We start from the raw sequence: 21,067 nt of genomic DNA on the forward strand, positions 1-21,067 counted from the left end.
TGGTACATGCATACATATCATATTGATTCTTTTCAAAGTAAGCAATATTTTGCATAGTTAAAGTACCGGACTAGAAAGAGGTGGACTATGAGTTCAATTTCTACTATGAAAACTAGCTGGTTGACCTTTGCCCAGTCATTCTCTAAGCCCAAATCATTTCACAGGGTGATGGTTGTGGAAAAAAGGAGGAAGATGTGTTGGATATGTCCATTACCTTGAATTATAAAAAATAATAAAGGCAGGTTATAAATAACAATAAAGTAAATAAATAAATGAGGCAAACAATAGCATATGGGATAAGAAAATGAAATATAGTTAAAACTTGTTTATATCAACACTATTCAGTGTATATCTTATATTTCTCTTCTTGCAAACTATCATTGATTCTACTACATGTCTTTTGTTCTTACTCTTCTTGAGGGTTTCATCTATTCCAGCCAGCCATAGCTTTCTCATTCCCTCTTTCTTTTGATACATTCACACAGTGTTCTCTCTAAATTTTTTTTGGGGTGGGCGGAAAAGTATAGTGTCTGAGCGACAGTCCCTTTGGGACTGGGCGACACAGAAATAATAATAAAATTTCCCTCTCGGCTTCTGGGCAGGTTTGGAAAACTGAGTTGATGATGATTTTTAAGTGAGCGATTGCTCACTGCTCAGCTTAGAGGGAACTATGCATTCACACTTCAGAATTATTTATTGAAGTGAGTGGCCATATAAACTGAATGATATATTTCATAAGTTGATTCTTCTGTATTATTGCATGCCTTATTTTAAAAATGCAGTATGCTTTTTTCAACTTATCTGCGGGTAATGAAGTGATCTAATTTTAGAGATTCAGTACAGCCTGTCCCATGTGTAGGAAAACCTAATTAATAACCTGAAATTTCTTTTTTTCTAAGATAGTTGAAGTGGGTTACTAATGTTGATGCTCAGGCCAATACTGAGAATACTGAGGCTTTGTTATTGTAATTGGGAAGGATTGTAAAACATTTTCTGAGAAAATCACTATGTTGTGAATACTAACACAAAATTTATTCCATTTTCCAGGAGCAAACAAAAAATGCACAGTTCATCATCATTTCTCTGCGAAATAACATGTTTGAAATATCAGACAGACTTGTTGGTATTTATAAGACTTTTAATACAACAAAAAGTGTGCCAATAAATCCCAAAGTTATTGAAGCAAACGTACTTTCTGAACTTGGTTTCACAGAATGCTGCTGAATACGGACTTTTCTTTCAACATTCTTCTTCCTAATGAAGAGTTACCAACAATTTAATATCTATTTTCTATAAGTGGTTTTTAAACTTAACCTGTTACTGAGCGTCCTTTATCTTAAGCAATATAGTTTTCTTCAACTCTAATGACTGTTTAAAACACAAATAATTCATATGACTTTTGGTAGAAGCTCCTGATGATTAAAATTGTGGATTTAAAGAAACCCACTGCTTATTTTTATTTGAATTTGAAAATAAAGTTTTAACAAATCTCTCTGTGTATTACAAAAGTATTCTGGAAAATAATTACGTTGATAAACAATAAAGAAAAATGATGAATAGTGGGCAGACTCTGTGCTATTGTGCTAGCTGCAGTATGGGTCTTTGATTTGTTTGGCAGCCAGGATTTGGGATTGATTTGACAATTAAAACCTAGCTATAGTAAAAATAAAGTCCATAATCTAAAAATTAGTCCTGAAGTATGTTAGTGCTGAGGGCCTCCGGGGAGATGGGGAAGGCTGTTTTTGCCCTTCCCAGCCTCTTGGAAAGGCTCTGAAGCCTAGGGACAATGAAAAACGGCAGGTGGCGTGCCAGAAGTGGGGCGGTCATGTGGCTGGAGCTAATATCCAAGAATAGGATGACACTGTTTGATCAGCCAATGAGGACTGAGTCTCGATTTCTGCCTCAGCCTCCATTTCCCCCTCTTTGACTCAGTCCTCGGCCTGACAGTGTGTTCTTGATCTCCCATCTTGAGATTTTTTTCTCAACCTTCCTGACTTCACTCATTATCACTGAGGTTAAAAGCGGTTAAGAGTTGCAGCTCTTGGCGGCATATTTACAGATACAAATAAAATATATGAAGGACACAAGGGAAACGGGCATAAAAATGGAAACAACAGAATTGGACAGAATAATTCCAGGAACAGAAGAAAAAATGATTAGGAAAGTATACCATTACCTCCTAGATTAGGCATTATGGGAAGAATAAGTTTTTTCTTTTTACAATAGGTCAGTTTTACAACTTATGGTATGCCAAAAACTAATGCTACCTCCTTAGCTTTTGACACTTGGATGAAAAATAGCTGCTCAATTTCTTACATACTACAAAAATGCTAGTAGGTAAAACCTCCTTTAGGCTGTTCTATATTTTTAATATCTTAAGATGATTAGGCTGTAAAGTTTTAAATTTCTTCAAATCTCTTCTATGTAAATTTTCATGTATATTTAAAAAATCTTTTTAAATAGTAATCGCCCATTAATAAGAAACCTATAAAATAAACACCAGGAAGCTTCCAATAAATGACTCAAGGGGGAAGAACCAATAAACAAACAAGTAGCAACTCATAATAACGCCCAATTAGCCAAATTAAAAAATTACCAAACCTAAATAATAATTCCTTAAAGAAATTATAAAGAATAAGTTAAGGAGACGATGGTAAGATGGTGTAGAGACATTAATTTAAATAATTGAAAAGATCTATGGTACAGGAACCAAAAATTAACCCTGGAATTTCATCTAAAGAAAATCTCTACAAGATGTTTTAGTCCCCAAACTACGGCCTGCGGGACCCATCCATTCACCGCGGTCTGCTGGGGCGGGGAGGAAAGCGGGTCTGCAATTGGCCCCTTTCCCGCCTTTAGAGAGAGAAACTGTTGCTGCCCTATGGCAGAGCAGCAACAGTTCCTCTCGCTAAAGGTGAGAAAGAAGGGCCAATTGCAAGCCCGCTTTCCTCCCCGCCCCTTGGCTCCCTTTCTCCAGACGCTCAGCAGCGGTCCCTCCGGTGCCGCTTTTTTGCTTCAGGTCCGAGATTTTACACCGGTGAGTTTTGTGCGCTTTAGGGCACCTTTGGCGTTGGGCAAGGACTCGGGGGTGGGGGGAGGGTCTGCTGCGGAGAGGGAGAGAGAGAGAGGAAGCGAGAAGAAAAGGAGAGAGCAAGAGAGAATGGGAGAGAGAAAGAAAGGAAGAGAAGAAGATAAAGAGACAGCAAGAAAGAAAGGGGAAGAGAAAGGAAGGAAAAGAAGAAAAGGAGAGAAAGAAAGAGACAGCAAGAGAGAGAAAGAGGAAGGAAGAGAGAAAAGGAGAAAGAGGAAGGAAGAGAAGAAAAGGAGAGAGGAAGGGAGAAGAAAAGGAGAGAGACAGAGCGAGAAAGAAAGCAAGAGAGAAAAAAGTGAGGGAGAGGGAATGTGAGAAAAAGAAAAATGAGAAAATTATGGAGGGAAAGAACGAAGGAGAGGAAAAAAACAAATGAAAGAAGGAAAAAGGGAGAGGGAAGAGAGAAGTGGGAAGGACGGAGGGGAGGAAGGAGAAATGGAGGGAAAAGGAAGGAAGGAAGAATGAAATGAATGGAAGGACGGAGGAAGGACTTTTTGGTGGGGGAGAGGTGTAAATTAAAAAAAAAATTCTCTCAACGTAATCATGTTTAAATTATGTTGGATTTGTAGCAATGAGAATAGATAATGCAAATCAGATATTTACATTTAGAATCATAATTGTAGCAAAATTACAGTTTTGAAGTAGCCACCAAATTTATATTTTGGATTGGGGTCACCGCGACATGGGGAACTGTATTGCGGAGTCGCTGCATTAGAAAGGTTGAGAAACACTGCTCTAGCCATTCCCTTCTCCCAAGCCTTCAGCTGAGGGCCATCTGAAGTCACCATGTGGAGGGGGGGGGGGGATTTCCCTTCCGGAGTAGCCTTTTGAGTCTCCAACTCCAATTCTTTTATTAACCAGCTGCTGGCCGCAGAGTTAGCGCTCATAACAGGCAGCTGATTGTCTTTTGACAAGCAATTTGTTCTTTGCCTCTTAAAGACTCTTCCCTCAGTCACAGGAGTTAGCCGCTTGAGTGAACTACGGCCAGAAGAGTTTTGTGTTCTTCCCTCTTTGGCAAGTGCTTGCAGCTTGGGCAAACAGGAGCCAGCAGGAGCTTCTCACTCTCGCAGCTAGGTGCCTCAGCCCTGAATCAGAGTCCTTTGGCTTCACCAATTAATTTGCCATTCTTAATGGCTAGTGCTTGGCATAGCAGCAATTGTGGGTCCGCACTAGCCTGATCTGTCTCTCCCGGCCGACAATGCTGCTGTCATTCCTACACTGCTCTCTGTGCCCGTCTCATCAAAAGTTGGACATTTTGGAGTGTCATGAGGCTCGCTGTGTGGTGGTGGCCATTTTGTCAAAGGGCAATCTGGCCCAGTGTAGTGGCGGCCATTTTATTTATAGGTGAGGTGGTGGCCATTTTGAGTTCTCCCAAGGAAGCTACACAGGTGACCATATAAACGAGTTATCTGACCTAGCACTATGGCGGATAACGTTCCTCCACCTGCAAAGGCAAAATCCACAAAAAAGCAAAGACCCACAATACCTCAGAGATTGAGCAGGCATCAGGCCACTCCCAGGGCCTCTCCAGGCTGGACAGGGCATACGGCCTGCCCCCTCCTAATGGTCAATCTAAAGCCAAGGCACCCAGGGCTACCCAAAAGAATGAATCCTGCAGGGACAAGTCCCAGGAAAAGATCTGTACACAGTCTTGTTCAGATCCCAGCCTTGCCTACTCATTCAAGCGGGGCCGGCCAGCTGACTCCCAAAGGCACAGAGCCTACACGAGCCAACACGGGCCTCTATGACCATCCTTGGACAGTCCAGGCCTTAACATTCAGGATGCTGACCCATGGGATCAAGTGGAGTCCTATCATCGACGGGGTATGTATGGCTGCCTTATACCACCTTACGCCAAATGCAGTTTATCCACCACTACAAAGTTGTTGCTTCAGTGGAGATGGCTTGAAAGAGTACATTTGCAAGCTGAACATGTTACCTAGACTCTCCCAATAGAGATGGCTTTGGTATGTCACATTCTTGGATGTTGGCTCCATCCACTATGGAGAAGGGGCATTGTCACCTAATACACCTCTTCTCATAGAGTGGAGCTAATATCTAATCCCACCCAAAGGCAGTCTGGTCTACATGTCGGGATGTCAAATTGTGATATTTTGCTTGTTTAAACCTTGGGAGACCACACACTGAGTCTGTCCCTTGGTCTTCGCCAAAGAGGGGGAAATGGAGGCAGAGATCTACAATTTGACAGACTCGGTCCTCACTGGCTGTGTCATCCCATTCTTGGATGTTAGCTCCACTCAACAAGAGGTGAATCAGGGGAAACTAATGCTCCTTCTCTACTTCAATCAGGTTGTAAACTACATTTTTAACATTAAAATTACCTTGGCCTTCTCAACATTGAGAACTGTGGCTCTGTGCAGTTGGATCCTAAAATGAGGTGGTGTATTTCTATGGCTGTCACATATATCCCAGAGACCAATTAGATCCCATGAGTTGACCTTCTCCGGGCCCCATTGACTAAGCAATGTCGGTTGGCAGGCCTGCGGGGGAGAGCCTTCTCTGTGGCAGCCCCAGCTCTTTGGAACCAACTACCCCCTATAAGATCTAGCTCTGCCGACAGGCCTGGGGACTATGAAAATTTACAGCTTACTTCCAGCCAATGCCTCTTTTGGTTGGTATATGTGATGGTATGATTGTATTGTCTGGATCAGGGTTATTATTATCATTAATTAGGGGTTTTAATTGTTTATAGTAGAGTTATATTAATGGGGTTTTTACTGTTTGAATGTTTGAATTTGACTTTTTTACTGTACTATTTCATTGTTGTGAGCTGCCCTGAGTCCTGTGGGAGAGGGCGGCATATAAGTCAAAATAAACACAAACAAATATGCTTTTGATATTATCTAAGCAATTTTATCTTATGTATATTGAAATTCATAACTTCTCTCGTTATATTTACAGTTCAGCATTGAAAGCAGATTACTAAAATGATTTAGTTCAATTTCAGACATGATTGGACTACTTTCTAAGATCAACAGTTTTAAATATATGTATTTTTAAAACGTGAACATTCTTGATTTCTGTATAGCATCTACTGTAAAGACAAAACATAATGCAACGACTTGAGAGGTTCATACTGAGCTATGGGATAAAAGAAACATTGGAATTTTCTTCTAGATCACTAAAACTTTTGTCTCGTTTATAGTGTCTGTAACTGCAAAAATTTAATAGTGAGCACATTTATAGGTTTCTCATTCCCCTTGTTGTTTAACATTTAACAAGTTGTATTTATTTTTCTTTGAAAAGGATCCATTTCCCTGAGTTTGGGCAGCATCCACATTCAGTAAAATAAATAAAATGCATCTGTCCCAAAACTTCATGAATTGTGATTCCCCCATATTAAAGCAAATCACAAGTGATATTTGCACTTAAATTTAACATGTGGAGGAAGAAACATGCATGTTGAAAAGATATGATGGTGTTTCTCATCAGTTACAATCTCAGTCTTACCAAAGAACAGTTTATTTTTCTACACTTATTTAAAATACCTTCAGAAATATAAATATTAATACAAGTTAGAAGTAGCTAAAAGTAATTTTTTATTAATTAAAAGTACAAATTCTGAAACCTGAAAAAACCCCATTACAAATTTTAAAATTTAAAAGCATGAATGAGAGAATCAATACTGAGGATGGAAATAATAAATTCCAGAAAAGCTACTCCCTGATCATGCAGCTGCTTACACCATATATGGTATGAGAAACAGAAGAGAGGCTAACATAGTACATTATTTTAAAGTATATTTTCTACCAGGCTCTTAAGCTTTATGTTGAACCCACTACAGTTAAGGATAACAATATTTACTCATAAACCACATTTATAGTTTATATGTATTTCTCTTTAAGTAATCTCATTTTATGTGGTAACAGCTAAACATCTCTTTTCGCAACATGAAAGCATGTTAAACAAGTCCATTAATCTTTATAGCAAACTCATTAAACTGTATTCTGAAAAAGCTGACAGGCCCTGCTGCTTTTGGTCATTTAATCATTTTCACTGCCATTTGCATGAACCAAAAACTGCCAGGATCAATTCATTATCAAGCATAATTTCATTTTAAAACTCTTCTGGCAATTTATGATAATCTTGTCAGGTAATGCTGGGTTATTTACTGGAAAGTTCTCTCTCACTACTTTTTAATACCATTATGTTTTCCAAGAAAAATAAAGGCCTCAGTGAAATATGTATGTAAAATAGCAACCAGTTATAACATCGCTGTTGAAGAACTATAATGCTCTTTTGTTTGAAGTGACAGGCTCAAATCTTTGTGGAACTAAAATCAGAACCCCTGGGAGATTCGTTGCAAATGCTGATTGTTAAAAAAACTGTTAAACTTTATGAAAACTGAGATGGTGTAATATAAATTTTAAATGTTAAGACTAGAAATATATGCTTCCTTATCCATCAAGATAATCTCTCTAATTAAAGGAGCTAATAAAAATATTTTTTTATCTTTCCTAGTCATGCTATTTGAAATATTAGAACTGACTAGAAATTGTTGGATGTTTCATCTAATTTCCTTTTCCACAAGGAAACACTTAAAAATATTTAATCTCCAATATTTGTTCCTAACAGGAAAAGCGATTTACAATTTAAAGTTTTTTGATTAATTAGAATTGTATTATATTAATTAATAGTACTAAAATTATGGATGTGAATACAATGACCAGAGTAAACCTTCAAGTTGAGCCAAACTCAAGCTTGATTCCAGAAAAAGAAAATGTTTGTAGTTTAGAGTTGAACTGTAGGGTCCCTTGTGCCATCTGAACTTGTTTTCTTGCAGACATTTCATTACTCAACCAGGTAGCACTAGAAGTGCTAGAAGCGAGTAAGATTTGTTCTCTGTTTATATACAAGTGTCTTGCCCTTTCAATGCTGGTGGAAGTGTTCTTAGTGGTGGATGATGTTACCTAAGGTTTATTACCTTGGGTAATGAAATGTCTGCAAAAAAACAAAGAAGCTCAGATAGCCTTAAGGCTCCCACAGTTCACCTCAATTCTCACACAATCTTTACATGATCGTCTGTTGTCTGCATGCATATTGAGAAAAGAATTGAACATTTGTCCAAATAGTATAGGCTGGCACTGGCCTATTTGCAATGCTAGGTAATTTCTGGTATCCTTGACAGAAGACGTTGATATCAATTAAACCTTAATTTAACATCAAGTTAAAATTAAATCCATTAGAATTCAGATATTTTTCTTAATAGGGCAAGAAGTTGCAATCAAAAGCAAAAATATTATTCAGTTAAATCAGGGGTATATCATAATGTTCTCCACTGCTATGTGCAATCTTCTACTTAAGTCTTGATAAATTATCTGCAAAGTATCAAAAATATATGGAAAAACTATTTCGTTTATGAACATTAATATATGCTGTCTAAAAACGGTAGTAAGAAAAGTAAAAGAAAGCAATATAAATGCCAAAGGACTGAAGGACCAGAAGGATTTTTTAGCTGGCCTACTCTCATTGTCACAATCCTGGGTACATACTTTTTGCTTTGAAATTAGCTTTATTTTGGGAATGAGAATTTTGTTAATCTGATTAATTTCACTTTTGCTCCACACATCTTTTAACACCTGTCCTATGCGAGGATGGATTTCAACCGGCTTAATCATTGGTAACGGTTTCCCCCTTAAAATTTTAACACGCTGACGTATTTCCTCAACTTTCTCCAGAAAATGAAGAGGAGTCTCCTCCTCTTGAAATGATGTGTTCAGTGACATGAGTTCAAGTTGCTCTTCTCGTATTCCTTTCAATATTTCTATGAGAGGTTCATATTCGGTCTCAATTTGCATATTTACATCATCCAGAGCTGCAAGTAAAGCTTGTTTTTTCTGATCAAGGGTATCGGCCAGTCTCTTAAAATATTGCAAAACTGTTTTTTTATCCTCCTGAACAATGCTCCCACACTGAGCTTTCTGTTCCTCCAGATTCTGAATAAGCAAACAAACTTCACTCCAATGATTATCTGTCAACTGCTCAAGAAGTCTTCCAGGAGTTTCTTTTTCTTTCATGTAGGCACTTTGTAGATCATCTATTGGATGGCCATGATGTTTTCCTATTGTAAGACAATGGCCACAAACAAGTTTTTTGTCTAGTAGACAGTAAATATTTAATGGTTGCCTATAATGCTCACTGCAAGTAGCAACTTCAGGATGATCCTCTTGTTGATACTTTTCAATAATAGCCTTTAATGCAAAGTTTACAGGTAAAGAGTCTATACCAGATGGAGGAATTTCAACAATACTTCTACAGTTGGGACACTTCAGAGGAAGCCTTAGGGGGCGCCAGATGGAAAAATTGCTCGATATCTGAAGAATACTTTCCAAACAACTTCTACAAAATGTATGCGAACATGGCAATACACGAGGATCATCAAATATACTGTAGCAAATAGAACAAGTTAATTCCTCTTCAAAATAATGCATTTCCTAAAATTTTAAAAAAGAATAAAAGTGAGATAGAGATGCACAAAAAATATTTTTAAAAAAATACTGATAATTCAAGGAAATTAGTTATTACATGATTTAAATGCAAATAAATCATTTTTAAAAATACTGTATAAGCAGAATTAACAAAAACAATAATAACACATACTTAATTACCACTTAGTATCCAAATTACTATTTTTTTTCTAATATAAAGTTTTGTAGTAATTAGACAAGCAAAAAAATAATCCAAAAATTAACAAATAAGATATTAATAGAAAATGCTATCACCTTTTTACCTTACACACTTTTAAAAAAGAGTTAAAATACTAAGCTTTTAAGTTTATAGACAAAATAAAACCATGGAATAATAATTCAAGAACGTAAAATAATTCTGCTTTAGTTAACATGTTTTAAGTCAAGCTTAATATTTGTGGACATAGCCCAAAGCTTCAGAGAACAAAAACAATAGATAAAACTGCCACTGTAAAAACAGATAAAAATCTACAAAGCCAGAGTTATTAATATAACAAAAAACAAGAGCTGTTTTTTAACTTCCACCAATAGAGGTGAATGCCTCTGAAATCCAATTGTTCAAGTAATTAAGCAGTCAAGGTTGCTCCAGTAATTGCTCCAGTCAAGGTTCAACTTGAAGTTGGATTTTTTGGCAGCAGTGGGATGAGAATGCTAGACAAAACTGATCTAACTACTATACTTATAGAGTGATTTTTGAACTTAATTAAGCATTGTTCACTTATCAATGTTGCAGTATAGCATCCACATATCAATGGATTGTTTAAAGAACTGTAGCATATTTTACAGAAAGGCAGTTATATTGGGCCAATTGTAGTAGCAGTTTCAAGTGTCCTATAATTTTTTAATGGAAAAGTTATTCTGTCCATTATACACAGTAGTACTCTTAAGTAAGACAAAGGTTTTCACATAGAAGTAAACAGGTTTCACAACAATTCTCAACCCTGCAGCCATATCTCAAGTGTCTTGCTGGTTATTCCCACAAGTCAGCACTGGAACCAATAATGGCTTTCCCACAATTTTTCTTTACATAAAGCAGAAAAATAAAAATAAATTTTGCTATTTCCTCCCACTTCTGGCTCTAAGTTCCATTTGCTTCCATAGAACATTGTGGTATTATTTAGAACCTTATTTATGTGATGTCTAACATGTCCATAATAACTGGTGCCCAAGAAGAGGGGGAATGCTGACCAAACATGCAAGTGGTTGGCAAACCAATGAAGGACTATGATGTGCATGAGCTTATAGCATCAGCTATGGCTAATATCTCAGTATTACTGGCATACTTATTTCTTAAGGAGGCAGCAGATACAAAACATTTGATGGAAGGTCTAAATAAATGGATGGAGGGGATGTTCTGAGCCCAGGTGGTGCAGCAGGTAGAGGGCACTACTGCAGGCCACTGAAGCTAACTGTAGATCTGTAGGTCAGCGGTTCAAATCTCATCACCGGCTCAAGGTTGACTTAGCCTTCCATCCTTCCGAGGTGGGTAAAATGAGGACCCGGATTGTGGGGTCAATATGCTGGCTATGTTAAAAAGTGCTATTGCTAACATGTTGTAAGCCGCCCTGAGTCTAAGGAGAAGGGCAGCATTAAAAAAAATCGAATAAATAAATAGTTAACTCATACAGACTAGTCTATAGCATAGACCAGTGATGGAGAACCTTTTTTTCCTCGGGTGCTGAAACAATGTGCATGCGTGCTATCACAAATGCGTGAGTGCCCACACCCATAATTCAATGCCTGGAGAGGGTGAAAACAGCCTTCTCCACTCCCCGGAGGCCCTCTGGACACCAGAAATTGACTGCTTCCCAACTTCTGGTGGACCCAATAGGCTCGTGTTTTGTCCTCCCCAGGCTCCAAAGGCTTCCCTGGAGCTGGGGGAGGGTAAAAATGCCCTCCCCCATCCTCCCAGAGGCTGCCTGGAAGCCAAAAACGCCCTGCCAGAGCCACTGTGCAAGCCAAAAATCAGCTAGCTGGCACACGCATGTTGAAGCTGAGCTATGGAATGGCTCATGTGCCAGCAGATATGACTCCGCGTGCCACCATCAATGGCATAGACCCTTCTAAGAAAACATACTTTAGTCTTTGCTGATCTCTCTCCCAACCCTGTGAAGTGGATTCAGCCGAAAGTGTGTAACTAACCCAGTCACCCAACCAACTTTTATGCTTAAAGTTGACTAGATCTCATGGTTTCTAGGCCAGCACTTTTATCAGTAGTCCTCAGTCTCAATCCCCAAGCATCCAAACATTTGACTACAACTCCCAAAATTCCAAGCCCCAATGACCAAATAAACTTATAAATAATCATATGTTCTAAAGAACGGAAGGAAAGCTGCTTTCGTATTTCTAACTAAACTTTATCTGATTTGTTAATAATTTTATCAGTATATGATCACTGTTAATTGGTAATGGCCAGCAATGCAAATAATAGGCAGTTCTCAACTTAATATTCCTTTAGTAACTATTTAAAGTTACAATGACACTGAAAAAAGTGAGTGGTTTTCCACTTACTACCATTGCAGCATATCCATGATCAAAATTTAAAATGCTTGGCAGCTGGCATGTATATAAGCCATCTTCAACTCCTACCCTCAAAAAGTCACTACAGAGCACTGCACACCAAGACAACTAGACACAAGAACAGTTTCCCCCCCCCAAATACCATCATTCTGCTAAACAAATAATCTCCTCAACATTGTCAAACTATTTACTAAGTCTATTGTACTATTACTACTAGTTTTTTCTCATTATTCCTATCACCCATTCCCTCCCACTTATGACTGTATGACTAACTTGTTTGTATTGTTAAGATTTTTATTAATATTGTTTCCTCATTGCTTATTTGACCCCTATAACAATCATTAAGTGTTGTATCTCATGATTCTTGACAAATTTATATTTTTACACTGAGAGCATATGCACCAAAGACAAATTCCTTGTGCGTCCAATTACACTTGGCCAATAAATAATTCTATTCTATTCTCTATTCCATACACACACACACACACACACATATATATATGAATTGTACTGTCCTGGGGCCATGTGATCACCGTTTGTAACCTTTCCAGCTGGTTTTAAATAAGCAATGAGGAAAGGCAAATTTGCTTAACGGTCACAATTCCCATAAAAACTGTGACAAAAAAGTTCAGAAAATGGGACAAATAACACTTAACTGCCTTGCTTAGCAACGGAAATTTTGGACTCAAGTGTTATCGTAAGGAAAGGACTACCTGTATCTGTTGCAAATTTTCTGAAAGAATACATCTAGTTGGTCATGACCAGCCAGAGAAAGCTGAACTGATACTAATCCCAAATTCAAACAAAAGGAAGAAATAAACAAATAACAAGGAAAGGTATCCTTACCAGTTACACCTGCTGGGATCACCTCTTCTCCAGTCAGTTAGGTGCGAGGCAAAGCCTCTCCTCACAAGAGCATCTTGTCTAAAGAGACAGATGAGGCCAGTCACCAAAAGAAAAACTCACAGAGGAAGAGATTAGCAAAGAGCATAAGGACAAGGATGCTGATGCGGCCTGCTCTTAAATAACTGCCAGCTCCAGAAAACAAAGGCTATGCTAATTGCAACTGAATGCATATAGACAATTCTCCCAAAAGTGCTTTTTTCCAAGGGGCAACTAGACTTTCTTTGGAAAGAAAAGGTTTGTGGACCCTCCTCTAGAGCTATAATAAATTCAGAATACATATAATGACAGATGCTGTAGCCTAGAGGTAGAGCTCTCACCTCACAATCAGGAGGTTGTGAATTAAATACTAGGTAGAGGCAGACGTAAGGGCAGGGGGTTGGACTAGATGACCTGCAAGGTCCCTTCCAACTTTGTTAATCTGTATAATATTAATACTAGTTCAGGACAATTAAGTTCAAGAAGAATCCAGATTATAACTAAGGGAAATGTTTCAAATAACATCTCTTCCCATCATAATTTGATTTTAATGCTATAATGGACAGTTTCATCCTTTAAACATATATTTTTACACATCTGCAAGAGCAAGATGGCAAAAATAAAAATGGCTAAACAAATGGTTTACATTCTAAACAAAATTTAGAATGCTTTTACTCAATATGGAAAACTTTACCATTAGGAAATACTGCATGAACTGGACACAGGCACTGAAAAGATCTTTTAGAAAATGAAATTAAAAGAATATAATAATGTATGTTCAAGTAAATATGGAATAAAATGGTTGCTCAAGTACCTGTTAGCCCACTGTTAATGGCTTTAGGGAATACCATCATTCGCCAGGATAGGAAAAAAGTAATTAAACAGCATCCTGTTCTGCTGGAAAGCAATTGATTGAAATTATATTTGAATCTTTGAGACTTTAGGCAGTTTGTTACTTGATCCAGAAATACACTTTTGTCTGGAACAAACTAGGCAGAAATCATAGCATATTTTTTTTATATAGAAAAAGAACCAAAACTGCAAAAGTTAACATCCCCCCCCTTCAATTTACAAAGGACTCCCAAGCTATTAAAATTGTTAATATGTGTACGACACATATCTTGTATGTTAAGCTAGGTAAAGCAAATTTAGGTCAAAACTTGACTTTCCCCCCCATTTTTTATACTTGGGTTTTCAAACTGCATTTTTCATATCTGGGTTTTCTGTAGAATTGGGCTTTCTTTTGACCAGAAAAGTTTACCTTTTTAAAAAAAAAGTAACCCTGTTTTTCAGTTAATGCTGAAAATGTCAGCATGAATTTTTAATTTTGTACACCTGCTTTTGACAATCTCAATGCAACGCTTGGTTCCCCACCCCAACGTAAAAGACACACCCCATTTTTTCAGTGCCTCCATTCCTTCGCCCTTGTTTGTAAATGAACACAACTGGCCGGGTTTAACGGTTTGTTTTTTTAAAAAAAAGTTAATTTCTTCGCCAGGGTTCCGAATCCGAATCCCACTTTCTCAAAAAAAAATTCTAATACTGTACTGTTTTGTTAATCCCAAACACAGAACGGGGATTAGCCAACGACTTGGCCGATATTGTTGGGGTTGTTTTGTTTTTTTTTGAAATCTCCCTCACTAACGGAAGGTCGGCACACGTTTCCCGTCTTTAAATTTAAAATTTAGCGAGGTGTTGGCCTAATCCCGCAGCCTCCATTCGTCACGCTTTTAAAGCCAACCGTTCGTTTGAGCAGGTACTCGGCGAGCCATAAAGCGGGGACATCTTTCTCCGCCGAAGCTACCGGGAATAGCTCCGAATTTACTCACTCTGCAAAAAACCCAAACTGCCCTCACAATGGCGGGGAAAGCGGGAGTTTCTTCTACCACCTTCCCTCCAACCGCCCGTTTCGCCGAGTCGGGCTTTTTAACCGTCCCTGTCAGGTTCTGACCAAGTCGCCAGGCGAAGCAGGAGCGGGCGGCGGCCGATCGCGATGGAGGCGGGCAGGAGTACCGAGGACTCCTCTCGCAGCCTCTCGCCGTCCAGAAGACTCCACGTGATCCTGCGGAGGAGGAGGAGACGCCAGCGGGAGGGAAACTTGGCCGCGGCGCTGACGCAAAGCATGGCGCTGGCCGTGGTGGGCACGGCAGGGGCTTATCCCAGCTGGGTGCTGGTGAGCGGCGCGGAAAAGGTTCAGATTGTGCTGGGAGCGTCTTGGGCCATCAACAAGGCCGGCCCGGCTTCCGGATCGGTGCTGCTGGGCCCGGACGGGCCTCGCCTCATGATGGCCATCGCTTTGTGCTGCATCTTCAGCGTGTTCATTGGCTCCTTCGCCCTGACGCTGGACTTCTTGGGGTGGCGGCGGTGGCGCCGCTGGGCGCCGCTCTTCCACGGCTTCGCCACGCTGCTGATCGCCTGCGCGACGGGGCTCGGCCTCTGCCTCTTGGAGGTGATCTCCAGGCGGATCCGCAACAAGGAGGAGTTTCGCGGGTACGATTTAGCCACCAGCCCCGGGCAGAGCCTTTTCTTGGCCTCCCTGGCCTGCATCTTGGCGGCCGCCGCCACTTACATAAGCTTCAAAACCCCGGTTCTGGCGGAACCGGCGCGCCCCGCCCGGGATTTGGAGAAGCTCGAGGACTTAAGGTTCTTCCCGAGCCGCGTTGGACCGGAAGAATTGGCCGGCAGCTCCACACCCTCGTTCTCTTTGAGGAATACATTTGGACTCGCCAGAGAGTCGATGGACGACACGGCGTCGGAGAGAGAGGAGCTCTACGAGTGTGAAAAGTGCAGAAAACCGCGGACGGCCGCTGCTCATGTATGTGCTGTGGAAAAACGAAGGCGACCACAGGATGCAAAAGAGCCGCCTGACTAAAGTAGACATTTAGCCAAAGGGGTGGAGAGCGAAAACGAAGATAAAGTTTGAAGTTCTGAAACCTTTCTTTCTTAATTTATTTATTTCTGTGACTTGTATGCCGCCCGTCTCCTTATTGACTCTTGAGCGGCAATCTGGAGGCCAAAAGCCACACATACGTTTGGACAAACCAACAACCTGAATATGTTTAGGAAAGCAAGATTCATGAACAATAGCCCTTTCCCGTATTTATTCTTAGGAATATTTTACTTTGGAGAAATAATTTCACTGGGCATTCATTATGGAAAATTAAAGATAAACGTCCTATTAAACTGACAGCTGAAAACTAAATTTCAGCTGAGTAAACCCAAATATATAACCATCTCACCTTAAGTGTAAAGATTTGCACAATTTTTCAACTTTAAGGATGTAATTTCTACCACTATAAGCTATTTTGTTCAAATCAGCTCCTTTTCAAAGATTATTTTAGTTACTCCTGTGTGAATTAGTTAAAATTCAACTCAGAACAGGAACTTAAGTCTACAACTCTAAACACAGAGCTATCATTTCCATAGATTACAGTATCATATTTGAACCATTTGTTAGGAAATATCCTGAGCCAAGCCAGCTATTGGGCATGCCTAAATACCAGATAAGCTAACTCCAGTTTTAGATTTGTATCATTTTATTCAGCAACTTACCTTTATTAGATATATTTTATGGATGTTCAGTCAGATTTCCCTCCCTCCCCCATTGTTAATTGTTCTTAGACTTATTAGACCACCTTGTAACTTGTGAGAGATTATAGTTGGTTGTTTTTAAGTACTGTACTATCTTTAAGGTGAAAAGGATGAACTAATGACATAGATAGCTGCCTTTGACAGATGCTTGGCCTTCAGATGCTTAAGATCCAAAAGTTTTATTAGTGGATTCAAAATGCAACAAGCTAATTTTGAATCTTGGATTTAAATATACACTGTGCAAACACAAACAGGCAAGATCACTTTAAAAATAGGCATCAGTAAGGTATTTTTCTTGTAAAAAACCATTTCAATAATTTTTTTCATCTTCCTGTACACCATATTGGAAAGGACAAATGAGCTTTTGTAACCTCAAATGGTGTTTCCCCATTTTCTTTCAAATATTACTGTAAACGTTCTATTTGGGGATAAAATGAGTGGACCAACTTCAGTCATGTATTATTAAGAATATTCAGTTTTAAGCAATAAATTATTTAGTTTTAATGTAAAAATGCAGTTATACTCTTGAGCTACAATTTTAATTATCACATTTTTACCCACTTTCTCCTAGTTCAATCATATTGTATTCTAAGAGACTGTCTGGATAAGTCCAGTTTTCCTGGAAAGATTGTTTAGACATTGTTTATCACTGAGTCACTGAGAAAAGTGACCGGTCAAAGGTCACCCAGCAGGCTTTGAGTGGTGGTGAATCTAAAACTCAAGATTTCCAGATTTCTAAGCTGATGCCTTAACCCCTATACCAAACTGGCTTTCTTTTTGACTTTTTAATATATTAATTCCCTGGTTGGTCTGGTCGGATGTAAACTATGTACAGTATCTCCCTTTCCTGCTGGAAGTATCTGATTCATCTCTAGCCAGAAAAAAGGAGCAACTGAGTTGCAATGTGTAAACTTGAAGTTGGGTTTGTGATTTGGCAGGAACAACCCCAAATGTTTCTAAAACTTATTTTGTACATATTGATTATAGTAATTATTGATTTGGAGAAAGTTTTGATGCGACTGAATGTGTTCATTCCAGTTGGTGAATGCTGACATAGAATCCTGTAATATTTTACTCTTGCTTAAAATGATATAAATAGAACATGGAAAGTGAAGTTCGGGATAAGAGGAAATACGAAATTACTACACCATTTCTTTAGACAAAAATACATATACCAACATAATCTTGTTTTAAATTTTAATGTTTATTTTCCCCAAGACAGCCTAGCCTGCATTCTACTTGGATAAATTTCACAAGCTAGTTTTCTGCTGCATCTAGTTTTAAACTTTTAACCATGTTTCTGATGACAAGGAATGCTGCAAAAATACTCTAGTCCAACAAAGAGTTATGATCACAAAATAATTTGTATCCATTCTACTGCATTTCAGAATTACCAGCTGATTTAAAAAAAAACACAAGGTAAAGATATAGATGCTAATGGTGGCTAACCTGGTACGTTTTCTTACAGCAAACTGTTGATCATGCAACACTTGTGCTCAAAGGGGAAGGCACAGCATTTCCTACAATGAGCCACCTTATAAAGAGTTTTCCTTTTGTACATATTTGTAATGTTATCTTTAATTTAGTGTGCAGAACCTCAAATTGAGGTATTATTCCAATTACAAAAACCACTTGCATTTTCATGCAAGTTAAGAATACAAAGTTCTCTCTAAAGTGGCTCAAAATAGATTGTTCATGGCTGTCTACATCTAAAGATAAAAGTCTAGAACAATTGGACAGATTAGGTGGTATCAGCGGTGTTCAAACCATGACTTGATTTGTACATCTATTCACATCTCCAATCTTTTCAGCAGTACATATGCACCAAATTTTATTTTGAGGTTTCCATATCATTTTCATAGAAAACAAAGTTGAAAACAATTAACATTGAAACACAGCACGGTATTCTACCACAACAGAAAACAGCTGGTTACAGGACTCAACAAAATCTAAAAATGAACTATGCTGTAGATTACCGCATGCAAAAATAGCTTTATGTCATCTCTGAAAATGAAAAGATGATAAACATTGTTTTCTAGTATTATGATAATTTTGTGTACTGCAACACAATAGTTAGAAGAGAGAAATGTATGGATCCCATGCAAAAAATCTACACAAAATAGTTTTGATGATATGGAAAACTTTTTTTTTGTACTAATGAACAATCTGGTGCAAATGCACAGGAAGCCTTCCTCAATGTTTTCTGACTTTACAAGCAACTAGTAATAAGCCATACAGGAAATAAAATAACTAAAATTAAAAGGGATAAAATAAAATAAAAAACACAGGCTGCAGGAGTAAAACCATAGTCTGCTGCTAAACCGGTCTCTTTTTTGTGTGTGTCCAGTGTTACAACACTTATGCACTCCTTTTGATGATTGACTAGGGTTATTATCAGCCCCCTGAAGGCAAATCAAGCTTGCATGCATTCACATACAGCATCACAACCATACTCTCGTACACACCCCACTCCAAGACTAGGAGTCTGCTTTATGAGCAAGAGAGCCCTAGATTTGAAAAACATATGTGGCCCCACAGCACTGAGTCCAGACATTCACTCAATGTTGTCCATTCACACGGTGCTTCATTAGCAAGGCCTGGGCTCATTCTCCTTGGACTTATATGGGCATCCTATTCTCCTTTATGCTTACATGGCTTGATGATAGAATAGTACTGCATTTTCTCCACAATTGCGCTAATTAAATCAATGTCCCTCCTCAGACACTGAATTTCTTTGACCTGTAGCCCTTTTCCTTTCGAACAACCTATATAAGCATTCAGTGTGAAGTTTTTCATTACATTTTGCCACTCACTCTCACTCGCACCCACTCGCCATCTTGACTTCATTCGGGCTTTTCTGTGATTCCAAATGAAATCTTCACATTTTCTTTCCCGATTTAATGCAGCAGCGGATCCCATGAGCCAAGCTTGATGGATCAAACCTTTTTTTATTCAGTGCTGCATTGTACCTAAATTCCAAAATACCACTCTAGAACTGGAACCCTTCTGCAGGTACATTGGCAGATGAATTGAAACCAAATGTTCCACCTTGTATTGTTTCAGGAACAAGGCTTGGATCTTCATCTATCTGTTTAAAAAAAAACAACAGAAAGATTTGTAATTAGGTACTGTATAGTTATGAGGCACTATGCTACATTTGCAGCAGGAACAAAGACTTGGTTCTGTGAGCTCCTTTTTTGGCTTGTGAGCGTATATTTATTGTTGGCATTACAGATAAGTTTTTGTTTAACGCCTGCCTTGGACAGCAAAAATTCAAGTGACAAAAAAATAACTTTGTGACCAATGTCTGCAATTACAACCTTCAGTGTCTCTGTCATATATTTGCCTTTACAGTGAGTCAATATATGTCAAGGGTGGATAATTAATTCTCCCAAGGGGGCACTTGAGAAACAGACTCTGCTGGATGGCGGAACCTATGTAACCTAATTTGATGGCCTCAAACTCCTTCACCCCAGGCTGCTCCAGGTGAGAGACAAGTGCTGTGCAAGTGCAGAAAAGTGCTTTCTCTCCTTGCTCTCCTGTGGCTGCCAGCTGACTGAAGTAACACAATGTGAGTCAGACTTGATTTGACTTCTCCTACCTCCTGTAGCGTACTCATCTGATTTCTAATTTCCAGTTGATCTCATACTGGTGGGAAAGGGACAACCAAAGGGTTGCATGTGGCCTGGAAGTAGTAAAATGCCCAGATCTGGTATACGTTGTCCTGTGCCTGACATATCCTCCCCCCCCCAACCTGAAGAGCAGAGAGATTGCCTAACAATTAATCTATTTCTGAGTTGCTTTTATCCACAGCTCAACTTATTCCTAAAGTGTTCTAACTATAAATTAACAAAAGCAGCACTGTGACCTTAATTAGTTGATCCTACCACTAGTCGTGGTAGCTGTTACTGGTAAGACCTTAATTTCATTCCTAAAGTCTGTTTGCTTCCCAAGTCACTCTTGCGTGCAGTGGGGGCTAAAACAATCCTTCCAGTGTGTATTCCCAACTGGCTGGCTGCTGACTTGTAATCTCTTCCTCTAATGAATGTAAAACATCAATTCTCTTCCTGCTAATTATGCCAGCACTGGGCTGAACATCCCAAAGAATGGCTGAATGGGGAAAAGAGCTACTGTAAGTTTTGCCCTTTTATCTGACTTCTTCATGAGGCCTTCCAGAAACCTTCCCTGCCATTTGGGACTATATCATTCTATAAAGCAAAGAAAAGCCAAAGTAAAATCCTAAGCAAAGCGATGTGCTTTTTCACTTAGTAATTGCTTCACTTAAAAACTGACTTGTCAATTCCAACTGCAGTTGCTAAACGAGAACTACCTGTAGTTTAGAACAGTGTTTCCCAACCTTTTTTGAGCCGCGGCACATTAGTCATATTTTCAAAATCCTGGGGAACACTGAACGCGGGGGGGGGGGGGCGGGGGGGGGGCTAAAGAAAAGTTTGGACAAAAAAAAATATCTCTTCCTCCATTTCACTCTATTTCT

At 38.9% G+C, this 21,067-nt stretch overlaps 3 protein-coding genes across 6 annotated transcripts in view; 1 reads left to right on the plus strand and 2 right to left on the minus strand.

Moving 5' to 3' along the window:
- SMC4 (structural maintenance of chromosomes 4) overlaps positions 1 to 1,559 on the plus strand; it is a 52,430-nt gene extending 50,871 nt beyond the window's left edge. For both annotated transcript variants that reach the window (XM_070753537.1, XM_070753539.1), the window contains exon 24: positions 1,048 to 1,559. In XM_070753537.1, the coding sequence (XP_070609638.1) occupies positions 1,048 to 1,224 (177 nt within the window). In that variant the 3' untranslated portion in view covers positions 1,225 to 1,559. The remainder of the gene's footprint in view (positions 1 to 1,047) is intronic.
- A 5,075-nt stretch (positions 1,560 to 6,634) lies between these two features.
- TRIM59 (tripartite motif containing 59) lies at positions 6,635 to 15,717 on the minus strand. Of its 3 annotated transcripts, none has more exons than XM_070753544.1 (4): positions 14,811 to 15,717; positions 13,796 to 13,878; positions 12,946 to 13,023; positions 6,635 to 9,546 (listed from the first exon to the last, which is right to left on the minus strand). In XM_070753544.1, exon 4 carries the CDS (start codon positions 9,541 to 9,543, stop codon positions 8,365 to 8,367), a length of 1,179 nt encoding a protein of 392 aa, XP_070609645.1. In that variant the 5' UTR covers positions 9,544 to 9,546; positions 12,946 to 13,023; positions 13,796 to 13,878; positions 14,811 to 15,717; the 3' UTR covers positions 6,635 to 8,364. The 3 variants fall into 3 exon arrangements, with proteins under 3 accessions (XP_070609645.1, XP_070609644.1, XP_070609646.1); XM_070753543.1 differs by having other exon boundaries at positions 13,796 to 13,875; positions 14,811 to 15,282; XM_070753545.1 differs by having other exon boundaries at positions 13,796 to 13,875; positions 14,933 to 15,252.
- Positions 15,718 to 17,757: 2,040 nt separating this feature from the next.
- Positions 17,758 to 21,067, minus strand: part of KPNA4 (karyopherin subunit alpha 4) — a 35,175-nt gene continuing 31,865 nt past the window's right edge. Inside the window, 1 exon segment of the mRNA XM_070753542.1 lies at positions 17,758 to 19,660. Within this exon segment, the coding sequence (XP_070609643.1) occupies positions 19,562 to 19,660 (99 nt within the window). The 3' untranslated portion in view covers positions 17,758 to 19,561.

Source organism: Erythrolamprus reginae, chromosome 5 (assembly GCF_031021105.1).
Source record: "Erythrolamprus reginae isolate rEryReg1 chromosome 5, rEryReg1.hap1, whole genome shotgun sequence".
Classification (NCBI taxonomy): Eukaryota; Metazoa; Chordata; class Lepidosauria; order Squamata; family Dipsadidae; genus Erythrolamprus; species Erythrolamprus reginae.

Coding starts and splice junctions, on each gene's coding strand:
- TRIM59 (XM_070753544.1), bottom strand. CDS start 9,543: ATGCATTATTTTGAAGAGGAATTAACTTGTTCTATTTGCTACAGTATA.